Below are 18,650 nucleotides of genomic sequence, written 5' to 3'. Positions count from 1 at the left end.
AAATCCCTACAACTTATTCCTGAAGTTCGTCGATATCGTCCCACACAATTTGGACTTGGCACTTTTAATCCACGGATTTCGCAGTCTGTCAGCTTGGCACTTTTAATTCACGTCTAATCAGAATAAAGAGACAAGAAAAATTGGGTTGCGGCAAACGACTCGCACGATGCTTTTGTTTACAGTCTAGCAATCATCTTTGACCTTTATGCATCTGCTTTACCGATTGGCTAAGAATGACATCACTACTAGTATTTCATCATGAAGGTCAAATCGTGACATTGCTTTCTTATCAGACTCGAAGCTTATTAATCACGGTGAAAGTTATCATTCATCAAGTTACGGCGGTTGGAATGTCTCACTATATGGATATCGCGGCGGACTTGAAATAGGAAGTTTTTTTTTTATACAACGACAGAAGAATAGTTTTCAAGACAGAAATGCAATAGCGGTGATAAAAGATGGTAAAAAAGTTGGCAGTCTTCAGCGTGACACTGCAAAATTGCTGGCCCCAGTTATGGATTCGCAAGCTGCTACAAAATATTTATAAAGCCAAAATAACGTGATTTAAACCATTCTCCCAGGTACGGGTTGCTACAATATTGCAAAATTGTTTTCATTGTTGACGACGCTAAAGCCGAACGAGTGCGACACTTGCTTAGCGGCTCTCCTTATACGATTTGCTTGAATCGTTTCTAAGGAAGCACACACCAAACGGCCGTCCCTTTTTAGGGCCACGACACATTTCAAAACGAGAACTACCGTTTCTGCTTTAATATTTATTTTTATAGACTTGCTGACTGTTATGATTCTGAAAAAAATCAACGGTGAACGCACTGCCCTGAAGGCAGAAAGCTGTCACAGCTATTTTGCGTTCACCGCTTGTTTTACGCAATTAACAATTTTTATAAGTATCACGACAGACTTCAAGAAAGTCAACAGTTAACGAATAGAAAATAGTTTTTTTGTTTTGTGTAGAAAAAGACCCCTTGGGCGTGTGCCTGAATATGACCTCAACTTCTTTATTGTGTCAAAAGTGGGGGTGGGCGTTTGTCTAGGCATGGGCTCTTACCCGGATAAGTACGGTAATCAGGTCTCTGCATAATTCTAGAAGATCTATGTAGCAAGTCTCATTGAAATATGATGATTACTACTTGATATATCAAAAGCTGAAAATTAATTAATTATGCAAACTAGGTAATTAATATGTACTCATATTACCCTAAAAACTATCAGGTCTGTGCAGTGTACTATCACATCTATGTACCAAGTGTCATTGAAATGTGAGGATTACTACTTGAAATATCAGTGGAAAAACCGAAAATTGATGAGTCATTATGCAAATTAGGTAATTAATATTGCAGATTTTTACCCAAAACTAATCAAATCTGGGCATTAGTTTGGAGCATCTGTGTGCCAAGTTTCATCAAAATCCAATGAGTGGTTCTTTTGATATCAGTGGAACAGTCATGGAACAGCTAAAAATCAGCTAATTATCATGCAAATTAGGTAATTAATATGCATGGATTTTTACCAAAACCTAATCAAATCTGCGCATTGGCCCAGAGCATCTATGCACCAAGTTTCATCAAAAACTGATGTATGGTTCTTGAGATATCAGTGGAACAGATGGACACACACACATACACACGGACACATATACAGACACACTAACTGCAAAGACTCCCCTTTTGTGCTTCACACACGGGGTCAATCATATTTGAGGCCGCAGCTTTAATAGAAGCCGCACCCTTAACTTGAGACATTGTTTCATGTTGAAATTGACAAGTTTTGATCCCAAGAAAAAGCCTGCAATATAAGCCGCACCCCAAACTTTCACAAACCAAACAGCTATCACATGTTTCAGAAAAAGACAGACCATTTAATTTTAAATTAAGGCATAATTTTTCGAACATTCCAATGATTCCCGACGCTTAGATTAGAGTCTAATTTAGTTTTCCGTAGTCATTGACGCTTATTCCAGAGTACAGGTTTATTGTGCGTAGCGTGAATGGGTGCCTGAACTGCGTTTCGACAATGAGCTGTTATTATCGTCAAAAGTGTTGAATTCTTCTTCAATGCTCAGCTTATCTGTCGAAAACGACTAATTTTATGATTTAAAAAAAATGATGCCGTTTTCCCATCAAAATCAAAGCCAAACGATCGCACTACAACAACGGTAAATCTCTTCCACGTTTCGTTTACCATGAGGTCGCTCAACTACATTAACATATTTAAATGAGCTATGGTAATTTAATCACATTGGCACCATCCAGCGTTTCGATTGGTTAATTAGCGACTTGACCTATCAGGTCAAAAACAGTTTCAAGTCGCTCACTAAAGATGTTTGAACAAACATGGCAGATATTGTATCGAGCGGTGAAACTAAGTTGAATTTTCACAACAATTCAACGAATTTATTTTTTGTACGTTATTTTAATCATTACTGAGTAATAATCAGCAATTGTAACACTTCAAAAACAAGTAAGTTATTCACTTGTGTGAAACGCAGCTTGACCGTTACCATGATCATTTGCTACCAAGAATGCATTCGTTTTTGTTTTTACTTCTTTTAGAATATACTTTTCGTTATCAAAAAAAATTAGAAAATAAATATATATTACATTAAATAATATACTGAGTATTTTTTTCGTTAATCATGCGAACATTTTTTTCTTTGATTAACTTTTTATTTTTTATTTTAATTTCCCCGATGTCTAAATTAAACATGGAATGTACAGTCATTCTGCCAGAAGTCGAACATGCCAGTAGTCTAACGCAATCGACAGTGTCAGACAGCTGTCTTTCAGTTGTGACCTATACCAGTGCTAACGAATTAGTCTATTCAAGAGATTGTAGTATACAGTATTGTAATCTGCAAATGCATACAAATCTATTTGTAGATATTATTTATTGTGCAGTATGTTATACAGTGTGAAATTTTGTTTGTGTACAAGTTTGTCTGTGTGTAAAAATCCGAAAGTGCGCTTAGAATCGCAACAAAGTTGCAATCGAGTGTCGTGCATATCATTAGTATATCATTATCCCTTCTGGCCTTTGTTTTTTGAAAACATTTCCCACTGTTACCGAAGTGAATGCTCTAATTAAAGCCGCACCTAGACTTCACGCATCTGAATTCATCCATTGAAAAAATTAATTTTAATTAAAGCCGCGGCCTCAATTAGGAATTTTACGGTACCGAAGATAATGTACGGAAGCTAAAAAACAACATTTGGCTATGTGACATTGATCAGTACTCTTGTGTCGTCTATATCGTCAACCGAACGTTACAACCCGGTCCTGCTCGACAGTTATTATTACAAATGTCATTTCTTTCTCCTTGGGTCAATGAATCCAGAATCAATTGGGTTAAGTTGGTTATTTTAAAATGATTTTCATTTGGTTTCATGTGATAGTCTGATTATTATATAGCATTACAAACAGGAAGTCCTCCGTATGGGTCAGAGTACTAGTATCCCCCAAACCACTTTGTTTTGATGAATGGTCTGGGTGTGGCTTTAGTGTGGGTAAAAATAGAAAATGGATTTCCATGAGGTTGTGATTATTTGGATTTTTGAGAACGGATTTTTACTATTGAAATGAAATTATCACGTCTAGGGGTGAATTGTTAATAGGTGAAGTGATGTTAAAAACAAAAAGAAAAAACATAAGTTGTTCATCGCATTGCGTACACCGCAACAACAAAGGATTATTTTTCAACACAGATCTCCAGTCAAGAGAGTGGCATTTTGATGTAACCCCGGAGTTAAACAGGGCCCAAATTGAGAGGGAGTAAAACAAAGAAATGAAAAAGCTGTTCATGCATTGACCAATCACACAAGAGCTCACAAACACCAATGAAATATTTGTTGTTGTACTTAACAAAGGGGTTTGGCACTAAAAACAATGGAACGTTTATAGGTTTAACGTTGGATTTAGATCATGTTATAATCGAAATTGATATATCGATCACATTTATTACAACCTTTAAAGGCTGCCCATGGGCTGGGCGGAGCTTAGTATTCTAATTTGACTGATTATTCAGCGACAGCAACTGTCAATCATTCATTAAATGTAGATAGTCCTAATCTTTTGTTTATGTGTATAGTTACTGATTTGAGCTGTGTAAAGTGAAATAAACAATTCTGGTGACAAGGCAGCTTGATGTTGGAATCCGAATTCAAGTCTATACTAGTATGCACAGTTCATTCTAAAGTGACACAGTCTATACTACAATGTTCAATAAATATTTTCAGACATAAATTGAGTTGCATAGAGTAAATCTTTGGTCTCTGAGCGATCACTTTTTTATCTCAGACAACTAAGAGAACTGTATATTCAAATAATATTTTTCTTGATTGTCCTTGCATCATCTCAGACCAAGGTGAAACAAAACACATTTGTTCATGGATTTGACCTACATGCATCATCCATGACCTCACAGGAAAGAGCCGCTCGGATCGATCAGCGGGTCGTAATATTTTTTTTATCATACGAGAAATTGTTAGTTTCGCGTATGTTTATTTCTTTTTTCTTCTCATTTTAGCTAGGCTGCGCAACGACTAAAGATCAGTGGCGACATTGTTCACATTTATAGTGAAACTTGCTACAAAGTATTAACTAGGTTCTCACGCAATTTTAAGTTTGGATTGAGGTCGTTCACAGTCATCAAAAAAATTGTGAAACTGCTCAAGATTTCTTTCGCAGCCACAGGTTGTCTGTTTGTTTGACAAACTAAAAAGAATTCCAAACTATGCTGGTCTAATCAAACACAAGAATGCGTAAATGTCCATTTTAATCTGTTATACATGTATATCAATTTGGTTCGAAACGCAGTCACGGCACAACTTGGCCAAGCAATATCCCTACTCATTTTGCATACGAAATTGTACGTGAACGTCATGTGATGCTTCGTGCCAAATTAGATTGCGGATTACTAAAAATAATCATCCTAGCTACGAGGCAGTGAATCTCTTTTGCTCGTTTATCCAGAATTATGTTATTTAGAAAAAAGCTGAATACTACATCCACGCCCTCGATACCAGTAGAGTGGAAAGTGTCAACAATTTGTTGAATGTTTTCCTTGACATGCGCATCGCATCGCATCGCATTTCATTCCAAGCGATTCTATATTGAACACTGTTACTAGTAACCGTGATTGGAATGAGATTGTTGATCGACCACACACTATCATGTGGACTTTTCCAGATGAGCGCAGTGGGCGAAGGGTGTTGGATAAATAAAAGTACATTGAGTGCCTATGTATCACAACTACAGGGAAAATTGTTAGGAATGGCTTATGAATGCCATTTATCGTTGACTTCAACCACCGTCTGTTTTCAGACAGACACTTTTATAGTCTGCCTGGTTTTGACAACCTCATGCCCCACGTTGCAAAGAAGCTAGTCTGTATTTACTTTCCTGCAATTTATTATATTGTATTCTCCAACATAAACAACGCACTAGTGGCGTTTATTTTACCATGTATGCAAAGTAGGCATTTTAAAAATGATGTGGGTGAAGCTTACAGTGCCGGCAAATTTGAAACTTTTGAAACCCATTTTTCCGTCAAAAGTGAATAGTCTAGCTGTCAAATTCATTACTATTTTTAATTGTGGCTTTCCTGAACATTCATGGCACCACTCAAGTTTGAAAAATAGAAAATATAATGCAATGAATCACTATTTCTCATATTTTTGTGGAGCTTTTGGTCACCGTTGTTGATGTGGGTGAGGGCGACTTCATTTGAATAATAAACTCTGTCCGCGCCTGTCAATCTTTAATATCCTAAGTATATACAAGTCATCTGAAGATGACACGGCCCCCACTTGTCAGATGTGATTATAGTTTTGAATGTATATGTATAAAATCGGGTATGAAGATTAAGTTGAAAATCACTGTCTTTGTACCAAGTCTCAGCAAAATCGGTCCAAGCATCTCCAAGAAATGATGGATACACCCATCACCCAAAATGGCCGCCACGAGGCCATATTAGATCAAATCAGGAAATAAATCCATGTCAATATGTATACATCCTCACTGTGCTTTGTACATAGTATCAATGACGTCAGTCAAGGCATCTCTGAGAAATGTCAATGGACAGACAAAAGCCATGATTAACAATCAAAATGGCTGCCAATCATATTTGCAGGGATCGCTAGTGCCCGGCACTCAGAATTTCCGACCATGACAAAAAGTTGGCGACCGGCACTATTCTATTTGTTTATGATACACACAGGATGTCGGCCACTGGACCATCATTCTATTGTCCTTGTTGGTTTTAACACATAACAACACAATGCAAAAAATTAACACAACAAAACTTTAATGAAAGAAGACACCGCTGTTCAAAATCAACGTACACATGTGACATCGGCCTAATGTGTTTTTGTTTTAACCTTCTGCGATTGACATTCTGTTAGTTTTAACAAACTAACAAGATCGGAATAAGTCGTACATCAAGAAAATGGAAGGGAAGACAAGGATAAATAAACAGAAGGAAGGATTACCATTGCATATTTAGTTGTGTGTAGGATTTGTCGAGTTGAACATTAACTTGCTCACTTCACCAACAGCGATGCGTGAAGCCGTCGTTCGTTTAATCTGCACTTGCACTCGAGTGTAGTAACCTTCATTGATGTTTTGGGTTTCATGATTCGTTCGTAAAATTAAATTTATAAGCTATATTCAATCAGCGATACAAGGAATACTTATTTTTCACTATTAATGTGATTTACCAGCATTCCATTGGAAAAGAAAACAATTAAATTCTTGTTTCCACTTTGGCTCTAACGAATGGACGACAAGCTTTGAAAAAAAAAAAGGCTGCCAGGTCAGAGGTCAATGTCTCAAAATGCGCATTTTAGACGTGATTGCGAAAATAAAGTGCATATATTTTTTCACTTTTATCAAATCAGGTTAATTTTACATTGAAATATTTAAAATAAAAGTTTAAATAATTAAAGTAGTTAAATCGTAGCTAGTGGAATGGAAAAATGAATATTAATAACCTCATGAATATTAATTAGCGACCGGCACTCAAATCAAGCTGTCATTGTAACAAGTCTCAACAAGTCTCAACAAAATCGGTCAAGCCATCTCCGAGAAATGATGATGGACACACAAGGACCGAATTTGATTGAATTTTGGTATTAAAATGGCTGCCAGTCGGCCATATTAGATCGAATCGGAAAATAAATTGGCGTGCACACGTGCACTGTCTTTAAAAAAAAATCAGTCCAGCCATCTTTGAGAAATCACTCCGGACAGATGGACGGACGGATGGATGGATGGATGGACGGACGGAGAGTGGGGACTAATAACATATGCTATTGTTCACACGGCAGCATTCTATCGGAGCTGAACTACTGCTCCTCCCACTGATTATCTCCAATACGGTCGGGAACCAAACGAGAGCCGAGATCAGCCAGAGTTCGATTCAGTTCGATCAGAGCCATTCGGAACAGTGCCCTCGAATAATGAGTATGAAAAAACTGCGGTGAAATCAATTTTGGTGTTGTGTTGTTTCTTTACATGGAACGATGCTGATGGGCTGGGAGAAAAAAAGTCGCGAGTCTGAGCATGGAGGTAGGAAAGACAATGCACTAGTGTTATTATTTAGGGAAGAGTAGGAAGTCAAACGGGCGGTGCACCACGGTCATTACCGCGGTGTACCGCAGAACGCCGGGGAGAGCCGCGGACTGCTTATAATTAGGGGTCTCTACCGCTGTATCGGTCTCTACCGCGGTCCTCAGTAATGTGTGAAATACGTACTTAACAGTTTCTTTGTGATTCCACGAGTCATTGTTTTAAAATCTGATGCTGTAAATGAATACGATATGTGCGCTTGTTTAGTATTTAGTACATGTATTTAGCGTAAATTTCCAAAGTGATGCGATACAATTTTTCATGGTACATGTAGGTATACCTTTATTACACTGGAATAAAGTTTACAATTGAAAAGAGGACGATTTACAAAGTTTCAGCGTATCCAAGCCGTATCCTGGTTCTCAATTGATTTGGCAGTATCATGTTCACCATTTGTGTCACACTGGCCAGCAAACGAGAAACGGGCGAACTAATCAAAACAGGTCAGGCTGTCTGCGTTGCACTGACAATGACATGATTATTTTCTGTTTCGTTTCATAAATCTTTCCTTGCGCATGTATTCTTGGTTGACAGAATCTTTTTTAAACAAAAGACGTTATTTTTCTGTTACATGTTCGTGTTCCATGGTACTCGTGAATGTGAAAGGCATTTTGAATGAATAATTATTGAGTTTATGATATCGTACGATAACGCTAGTTGGCTCGATTAGAATTTCATTGCGTGTGAACCGCTGAGGTCATTGCCCGTTACTGTGCCAACCGCACGTAGTTCAAAAGCACCAGACGTTGTTTTGGTTTTTTTTCACTCGAAATGTAAGCGATCGAATACTCTGCTTCAAAGTACGCTGCCCCGAGTTTGAAATTATAGTAAATTGTAACGCATGGATTTTATTTACATGAAATTTAGTTTATTTCAAAATGATATAGATGTCAAACCATAATTATTATTATTTGAAATGTTGTTTCTTGACTTGACTTTTCTGGCTTTAATGTTTTGTGTGTGCGCGTTTGTTTACAATATCATTATCAACAACAGTTATTCAGTGGCCCTGTCTCTGAGGCAGTAAGTCACGGTTTTGACTAAGTCACGTAGTTCGATGGCTCCGGACGATTGTATTGTGTTTTGCCGTCAGTTTTAAAGTAGAAAAACTAAGTCTGGTATTATAATCAGTTGGAGGTGACAACTTAACACCTACAGACCGTCAATTACTGAAATAGAAAAGGTGATAGCAGCCTGACTCGAGGTGTCGACAGGGGTATAAAAAATAAGTTTGCGTAATTATTGCAAAGGAAACGCATTATCAAGTCGGCAAAGTTGAAATATTCACAGCCAGTACGTAAACAATGGGAAATAAGTTTGCGTAATTATTACGAAGGCAACGCATTATCACGTCGGCAATGATGAAATATTCACAACCAGAACGGTAACAATTTTTACGTAGGCAACACAGAGCCAGTAAAAATTTGTGTAATGGGATGTGTATAATAAAAAGGTCAACGCGCGGAGCGCGAATGATCACCAAGGTAACAACCCACTTGTTCAGCGCGTGACTTGGGGTTAAACTTGGGCCAAGGTTTATTAGATTAGTCAGTTTCGCCAAGAAGTGCGCTATTTTTTTCGCTGATCACCCAGTTGTTGTAGTATATATTATTTTGTAGCACCAAGTGTGTGACACTCCCTCTTCAACTTCGGCTTGCTTTTCCTACTTAGTGCATGGTCTCGAGGTAACGTAAACTGCGGCCTCTCATCGAGTGTTTTACACTCGGAATTTATACTTCGCCCGATAATCTTGGTATACGCGAAACATTAATCTTTTAAAATAAATCCCGAGACTATACATGATGTAAATTCAAAATAATGTGATATTATTTTACATTATGTGGGGTCTACATTATTCTGGGTTGCTTTGCGATGTTATACCAAGACTCATGAAAATAAAATAGTGTTCTTCTGCGAACTAATAGAGACGATTTTTCCAATCTTCTGGTACCACTCGATTTTTATTATTTGAACTTGGCGGCAAGTAACCTTTAGTTTCCCAGTCTATTGTGTCCATTCATAGTCTTAACAATAGGGTGTAAATTGCCATGCGAGCCTACCGCACACGACCGCGGTAAACCGGGGTCATGGAATCTATGCATAAATTTGCATAAAATGCGGTCGACCGGCGAGCACTCACCACCACCGCGGTAATGACCGCGAGTTTGATTTCCTACTCTTCCCTTAGGTACATGTAAACAGGAAACACAGCAGCTAAAATGAGTTACAACCTATTATTTATTGTCATGCAAAATTACCATTTTGTAATTATTCAACTGTTAGTGATATCTACTTTAATGTATTATGAAGAATCACAGTCCCTCTGTCCTCTATACTCAGTATATCATAAAGGGACTGCGGAAGAATCTAAACCTACTAGATAGCTTCTACGATTTTTTCTTTGGTGTCTTTAAAAAGTTTATGTTCAGTCGTTCTTTCAAGTTTTTCTTGCATAATGTCGTACACCATTTTCCCGTTTTCTGTCGAGCTATCAATCAATCTGGCAGTAATTCTTTGCTCTGCCAAATGTATATTTGGGCGCGTAGCTCTTCTTCAAGTCGGAAATTGTGTGAAATTACGAAATATGTTGTCTCCGCCATAATTGAAATGTTGAAGAAGACGATTGAGGGTGTGATTTTGACTCTGATAGTTGGGCCCTGATGCGTTTACACGATCAGAGCCATGTCAGGACTCAACCCTATTGGAGTTCAACCCAGAAGGTTTAGTGGAGCCTAACTTGGCTCGAGCCGAAACGTTGACATGGCCATTTTTGCTGGCTTGAGCTGTAGGGCTCTGATAAAATGCTGTCGTGTGAACGTAGCAATATATTCTCACTTTCATTATGTAGTTCAATTAGTTTAAAAAATAATGCCAAAGTTGTTATTACAACAAATCATTGCAAATAGTTATCAAAAACCTGAACTAATTATTTTATAGGATAAATGTAAATTGTTATAACCTGTAGGTGTGGTTACCATGACTACAATACCACTCTCCAGCTGACAATGTAGCCAAAAAATTTCTTAAATAAATCAGTGAGGTATTACAAAATTTATCAGCTTCAGCCTTCAACAGTCACAATTAATCATCAGTGTAAATGGTGAGGTGACTTGATAGCAAGTTACAATCTCTGGAGGTTTGTGTATATACTCCTTCAGTGGGTGCATGAAAGGTCGCTACTACTCCAACCAGACAGTGTTGATACTATCTGGAAAAAACAGTCAGCACTGACATATATTGGCTGAACCCCAGACATAAACACCAGACAATTTTCTAAGAAAAGTCTTTCAATGACAACTTTCAGTTAATTTATATTTGCAAGCTTGGCATTTAGCCATAAAACTAATTTTTTTGGCTTAATTCATAGAGAAATTATGATGATGATTGTGGTTTTAATTTGTTGTGTGTTGTCATGCTTTCGTGTTTTAATAAACATGAACACTCAGTATCTCAGCACTTGATGGATCTCACAACAAAGAGCACAAATGTCTATACCACCACATATTTTTTTTTTCAAAAAATATATAAATTCAGTTAAGAAATAATTAACTCTCCAATACCTACAGTTTTTCCCTTATACACTGTGTCATCAAACACATTATTAAAATTATTATGTCATGCTTGAAATTTGAACATGAAAATTATACTTATTGATTATTTCATATGTGTACCGGTCATGGTATGAATAAGCATAATGTTCTAATTTTATTGAGTTTTAGCATGTCATAAGGTTAGTGATCCTTTCAGCTTCTCATAATTTACAATAACTTAGGGGAACCATAACATCAAATGCTCTTACACTGCTATAGATGAAAATGTCTGCCAGTACAGGTGAGCGAGATCAGCTGGTAAGAGATTCACCATTATTGACGTCAGCTGGTCGTCACATGACAAAACTGCTGTAAAACCTAATTAATTAGACCACTTAATTGGTTTTACCCTCCCCTAAATAACTGACCATCTAATCAACCATTTTCTAGTTTACGATTTTATTTTTATACCTTTAAACAATTTATTCCAAAGCTGACGAAAGAAAATTTATATAAGTGAATGGTGCTTTATAAATAATTCTGTGACAGGTGACATGAACAAGCCTTATTTTAACTGATAGTTATACTACCCCTACGAGTAGCAGCGCCTCGGACTTTTACCAGACCGAGGCTCAACAAGTCATTGTCAATGACACGTCCCCGTTCCGTTCATATTTGAGTGACATATACATTCAAAGCAGATCATGACCGAAATGCACCTGCATATGTACAACACATTGTGCTAAATCTGAACAAAATCCATCCATGCATGACTGAGATCCGGTTCTGGAATTGTGAAAATACGTGATTTTGATGCATTTTCGGCCTTAAAATGGCTATCATTTCGCTATTGTTAAGCAGATCATGAAACAAAGGCACATATCTATTTGTGACATGATGTACCATGTGTGTGTGAAGTTTGAACTTGATCAATCCAGACATGTCTTGGATACGGATCCAGAACTGAATTCTTTAACAAAATGGCCGCCAGTCGGCCATTTCGAACTTGATCCGAAAAAAAAAAAGACGTGCATCAAGGTCCTATTATGTTTAATGTATGTACCAAATTTGAACAAAATCCATCCATGCATAACTGAGATACGGGTCCGGAATGGTGAAAATGTGCGATTTCAATGCATTTTCGGCCTTAAAGCGGCCGCCATTTGGCTATCGTTAATGAGATCATGATACAAATGCACATACATATTTGTGACATGATGTACCTTGTGTGTGTGAAGTTTGAACTCGATCAATCCAAGCATGTCTCGGATACGGATCCAGAACTGAATTCTTTAAAACAAAATGGCCGCCAGTCGGCTATTTCGAACTTGATCCGAAAAAAAAAATGACGTGCATCAAGGTCCTATTATGTTTAATGTATGTACCAAATTTGAATGAAATCCGTCCATGCATAACTGAGATCCGGGTCCGGAATGGTGAAAATGTGCGATTTCAATGCATTTTCGGCCTTAAAGCGGCCGCCATTTGGCTATCGTTAATGAGATCATGAAACAAATGCACATACATATTTGTGACATGATGTACCTTGTGTGTGTGAAGTTTGAACTCGATCAATCCAAGCATGTCTCAGATACGGATCCAGAACTGAATTCTTTAAAACAAAATGGCCGCCAGTCGGCCATTTCGAACCCGATCCAAAAAAGAAAATGACGTGCATCAAGGTCCTATTATGTTTAATGTATGTACCAAATTTGAACAAAATCCGTCCATGCATAACTGAGATCCGGGTCCGGAATGGTGAAAATGTGCGATTTTGATGCATTTTCGGCCTTAAAATGGCCGCTATTCGGCTATCGTTAATCGGATCATGAAAAAAATGCATGTGCATATGTCCCATATAATGTGTGATGTATGAGTGAAGTTTGAACTCAATGGGTCCATGCATGTTCGAGATACAGGTGATCACGGACGCACGGACGCACGGACGCAAACAGGGCAAAACATAAGTCCCCGTTTTCGGACTGCGTCCGAACGGGGACTAAAAAGGAGCCGCTATTTCCCGTTAATCTACTCGTAGGGGTAGTATAATGAAGTTATACTGACAAATTTGACGAGTTTTGCACGGCTTATTTTAAATCCTGTGGTCATGGCGGATATTTACAGCGCTATTGTGTAAATCGCAATTCTAAACCAGGTGTAGTCAACCGCAATTATCAGCCGTGCTCATTGGCTATAACAGATGTGTTGAAAAGCTCTAGCCAATCGGCATTTACTCAGCAGAGTTTGTTTTGTTTAACAATAGAATCCACCAACAGTGGACTTTATTGTATTACCATAACCAACACTGATTGGACCACGTAGAATTGCATATAAAACATTCGATCACGTGAATTTGGTGCTTATTTGTGAGAACAGTGTAGCACGTTGTTGGGTGAACTCCGGAGATCCGCCAGAATCATGTCCGCTCAAGAATTTGCTGCTCCGGAAATTGACTGGGATTTGGAAAACTGGTTGTCCCAAATTGATGTGGACGACGCCGAGGACTTTAAACTGAGCGATATTCAGAAAGAATTCCATTTTTTGCCTCCAGTTGACAGCAAACAAGTCACCGAATATCAGCAGTCACGCAGACAACCAGACAACTCGCAGCGCTACAAAATGGGGCGTTAAAACATGGAATGAGTGGAAAGAGCAAAGCAGATGACTGATATCGCTGGGATAAAAAGTTATCATACTGGGCATTCAGGAAAGGTACGTATTAGAATTTGCACTTTAGTAATGCAATGTTCGATTTCCCCGCTGACGAGAAATAGTCATAACTTTATGTCGAAAATAATCACTACTCGTTAACTCCATTTTTTCATGCAAACTGTTTGGTGGAATACCATTTAAATATTATATTCACTGGCACGATATGTCGGACTCATTTCACGCGATAAAGATTTAATGCAAACGGCTTTGGCGCGTTTCAAAAAAGCTGAACGATTGAACGTACTATAACAATATATTGATATTTTACATTGCTATGAGGTGGACTGTTACAAGCTATTGTACTTTCATATTGATACATTGTATTTTATTTTAATTAAACAGGTTACACAGGCAACCACGCTGTTTTGGCAAAATTTCAACGAGCAGCTAATAGCAGAAAGAACGGGTCACTCCAGTCTAGCAATTAGAAGCTACAAGCGGACGAGCGACGAGCAGACGAAAGCGGTGTCAGACGCATTGCAGCCACCCAAACCGAAAACTGCGAAAGAAGCGGAAGCGAAAACGCATGACATAACCACCACCCCAACAGACGAGGACAAATCTAATACCACTGTCATAACAGATTCTTCCCAAGTGTCCGTGAATTTTGTAAAAGGAAATATGAAACTTGAAATACGTTTTTAAAATGTATCGTATAATCGTCATTGCGTATTTAAATAATTAAATGAAAATTCCACCTTGTTCTTTGTTTTCATTCAGTGGCCACCTGTTATGTTAATCAGCTTTTCACTCCTGTTGTGCTCATGAATATTTAAATTAACCCATTCATTATTAACAGTCCGGCTTGTTAATCTATTGATAAAACAGTACCATTAACAAGAATGCAAAATTAATTAGGTTGAAACTGTCCGCTAACGAAAGTAAGAAACATAGAACAATGGGGATGAGACAAAAAGTAGTATAACTACTTGTAACGTCTTGATACAAAGTTGGTAGTTATAAAATGCAACTACCTCCTGAATTATATCTGAACATTGCCAAAAAAAGGTTGATAATCAAGACAACGTTGCTTTAGAAAGTATGACATTTCTTCATAACGTTGGGATGATGCAAACTTTTGCATTGGTCATAAATAGAAAGTGGTAATTGGTAACAGAACTAACAATTTTTTCTTCTGAACCAGTCTTGATCTGTGATGTAATAAAGCAGGTTATCGGGAGATACTTTTCAATATTCTCAACTGCCAACTATCACAAGATTGTAAACGAGCAATATTTTTGAATTGAAAAACACCAAAACACTCCTCAAATAAGCCTATTGAGCAACATGTCAATTTTTGGTTCTCTTAGGACCGAGTCTGAAGCAGGGACTTATTTTCTGGGATTCTGTCTGGGTGGGTGTGCATGCACACATCTTTTCGTCTGCCCATAGTTTTGGAGTTTATGAAATTAATTTGATTGATAAAACAACATAAATCACTAAATTTCATTATATTCTTTGACATTTACCAGACACACAATTGACTATTGCTGCATATTTTGCAATGCAGCTAAGCCTTCTCATAAATAAGTATGTAGCAATAGGTTAATAATGAACTAAACTTTACATTGAGAAAACTAACTAGACATTAAAAAAGGGTTAAAAGAATTATACAGCTTTACAAATTGTATATATTATATCATATTGGTTTCAGCATGTTAGAACCTTGGCATACAATTATTACAATGCACCTGTTGATAAAATTCCATTTTGTGGTTCACATCAGCCCTAGACAGTAATTAATCACTTGTATGTATAAAAACACATCAACTGGATAGTATCCAGTAACACCATTTCATTTATACACCATGGATAGTTAAGTTTTTCACATGGTTGAGAAAAAAGCATAATCTACTGTAACTAACCAGAAGTTTGATTTTATCATATACACAACCCAAATCAGTAACAGCAACATTCAATGATATCACAATTCTAATTGAACTGTATTAGGAATTGAACGCAAGATAATATTTCGCATTAGTTTTACGCTAGCTCAAAGCTGGTTTAGCTTGCTTTCAAAACAGCCACATATACAAGAAAGTCTCACCGTAAATAGAATTGGTAAATACAGTGTTCTCCCCAGGATGTAAACAGCGTGGCGCTTCCACCACAGTGCTTTGATTTGCTGCCACACCGGTCTGACACCGCCACGGTGATTAGCAAGACCGCCACAGTGCTTTTTTCATTGGGTATCTCGTCGCGCTGGTCGGCCCGACCGGCACTCATAATTAGCGACCACCACGGAAACGATTCCGACCAGGACTATTGTCATATTGTTATTATACTTGCGTACCGACCGACACACATCCTGCCAGTCATGGATAATAATTTGTAAACAATAGACATAGTTGTTCGATGTGGTAGCGGTTTAAACAATACAAGTCAATTTTGTAAAATTAGCACCTCTTTGTTTGTGAGTAAATACTTTCTGAAGATAGACGCAGTCTTTAGATTGAAAGCTAAAATTCTTTCAAAATCAATTCCACCCCGATGTAACAGTTCACGATCAGTTTACGCTACAAGAAAAAACGTGTTTATTGCGTGATTGCATAAATACGTAAATATTTTTATACTCTCATTCATGTCATTCAAGGAGTGAAAAACAAAGTACTGGGATGGTAGTATACATTTAATGTTTTTATTTCATTGTTAAAAATGTATTTACAGTCAATAAATATTTTTTGACATAAATAGTAGTTAAAAACTTGAAAAATACTCAGCGTGACAGAACCGGAAGTTTATAAAAACAAGTTCAGACATGACGTTATATTTCTGAATGTTATACCAGTAACGCAGGACTAGTGAATGAAAATGTTATGTATTCATCTGAATTCTGGTTTTAAAAATGAAACATTTTCAAACAGCAATATTTATATGACTGTCAACTTATTCCACATGTTCGCTAAGTGGCTTCAGTCAATCTGAATGCCAGCAGGGCCCTGTCTGTGTACGCAACTCCCGGCAATTTTCAACAGGCTTTAACTGCACGGTTTTAATTCCGAATGACGAAAATTTACTTCGACATCGGTTATATCAGCTCCCGTCTGCAGTTCCTTCCAAATACGGTCAGTGTACCACGAGTCCTTTGAAAGGTTTGTTGACGACGAGATCAAGGGGTTGCAGTCGATCGACAACAGGCCGGAACAAACACAGTAGCGATGTTGTTGTCATGTAGTTTTTTGTTCAAAAAATCTTCACATCGATGTGCTCTGATACATCAAATATTACAAGGGCTTTTTGATCTTCAGGAAAACCCAGCTCCCGACGTGTTGATGTCACGTACGGAGTGATAAGAGTGTCTGAATACCGATGCATTGTTTTCCGTATTTTTTTACTTGGCAAAATGGCTGCTGCGATGAGCATGAATTTCAATAACAATAACAATAGTCCTCTGATGCGTGTTGGCTAGTAGAAGTGTAACATTCGTTTTTAATGTGTGAATTAGTAACAGAACATTGAATAATAAATGCTCTTTGTTCTTATTTGTTAAGAATCTGTTTTAAGTTTATTGACAAACATGTATAAATAAAAGGTTGTATTTGTCTGCAAGGAGAACGCGAATAATAAAAATGCGCAAATTAGACGCAATTTGCTATCACACATAAATTTCATTGCGCAATAATTTCCCGTCCTACAGTAAGTCGGAGCCAGGACTGAACGTTTTGATGGTGTTCATTTCAAGTTTTGGTGACGCCAACCTTGGAACAATTTGATAACATTCACGTCTGTCTGACGCTTAAATTAGAGTGACGCCTATTTGAGAACATGTACGGTAGGTCACCACAGTGGTTTAAACTGATGGCTATGATACTTGCTTTAAAATTGAAGTTAAGGTAGATGCCGACTCATGATTTCAAAAACCCAGAATTTCTTAATTTTTTTTAATATATTGTAATTCCAGGCAATATAAGAATATTGACTTTGAAAAAAATGGGGGTCACCAGGTTAATTTTCGAGAAAATCATGATTGTATTTTCGTGGATAGCGGCCATTTTGGCAGTATTATAGTGCTTTTACCATAGGTTCCTATGGCAGAGATATTATGCCATATCTCAAATTGTAGGCTGGTGACATAGGCTGAAACAATTATATATTGTTAATGATGGCCTACTTTTTGTTTTCCTGAATTTTTTCAAAAATCTGGGTTTTAAAAAGTGTTGAAAAATGCAATTTTTGTTTAACATTGCGCTCTATGGAATTGTAGTACAAGTTTCTCAAAATACATCACTGTAACACACAATAGAATGCTATTTTATGGTGCAATGGGACAATAGTTTCATGATTTTACATAATAAACCTTGTCATGTGATTTATGACACAATTTCTCAACAAATATGAGTAGGCTTCTACCTTAAATTAGTTTTAATTTTCAGGTATTTATGGAAAGATTAGGCTGCTGATAGCCAGCTGTACCTTACATGTAAGTTACAGTGAAGAAACATGAACAGAGTTACTGTATTTGCTCTATAAGAAACGCATTACAAATAGAAAGACATGTACGCTAACAGTTTCATTATTAAAACTAGATTTATGTCCAAATACAGTGTCTAAAAATACTAACTAAGTAAGGGAATTATGTAGACAAGTAGGTGGCAAAAAAAGTATTCTCTCGCAAACAAAATTTAGAAAAGTACTGTAAAATGGCTAATTTTCACTGCGTTTAAATTTCGCTGATTTACCTTTTCAGACATATTCAGTGGGGTTGAAATTCAGTTTTATCATCTAGATAATGTGTTCCATGCTCAATTTTACATATTCACTGGG

The 18,650-nt window shown here is 37.2% G+C and overlaps 2 protein-coding genes across 4 annotated transcripts in view; one reads left to right on the top strand and one right to left on the bottom strand.

Annotated features, from left to right (window-relative positions):
- The window catches only part of LOC102804979 (serine/threonine-protein phosphatase 4 regulatory subunit 1-like), a 132,458-nt gene that overhangs the window by 109,689 nt on the left and 4,119 nt on the right, over nucleotides 1-18,650 (bottom strand). The window lies entirely within an intron of this gene.
- LOC144361749 (uncharacterized) lies at nucleotides 13,340-14,586 on the top strand. Its single transcript, XM_078013550.2, has 2 exons — nucleotides 13,340-13,886; nucleotides 14,229-14,586. The coding sequence occupies exons 1-2, from the start codon at nucleotides 13,836-13,838 to the stop codon at nucleotides 14,529-14,531; spliced, it is 354 nt and encodes a 117-aa protein (XP_077869676.1). The 5' UTR covers nucleotides 13,340-13,835; the 3' UTR covers nucleotides 14,532-14,586.

Source organism: Saccoglossus kowalevskii, chromosome 6 (genome assembly GCF_978046115.1).
Source record: "Saccoglossus kowalevskii chromosome 6, keSacKowa6.1, whole genome shotgun sequence".
Taxonomy (NCBI): domain Eukaryota; kingdom Metazoa; phylum Hemichordata; class Enteropneusta; family Harrimaniidae; genus Saccoglossus; species Saccoglossus kowalevskii.
This window is presented reverse-complemented; position numbering and strand designations above follow the sequence as displayed.

Coding starts and splice junctions, on each gene's coding strand:
- LOC144361749 (XM_078013550.2), top strand. CDS start 13,836: ATGACTGATATCGCTGGGATAAAAAGTTATCATACTGGGCATTCAGGA. Junction 13,887..14,228: donor ATACTGGGCATTCAGGAAAG/GTACGTATTAGA, acceptor TTAATTAAACAG/GTTACACAGGCAACCACGCT.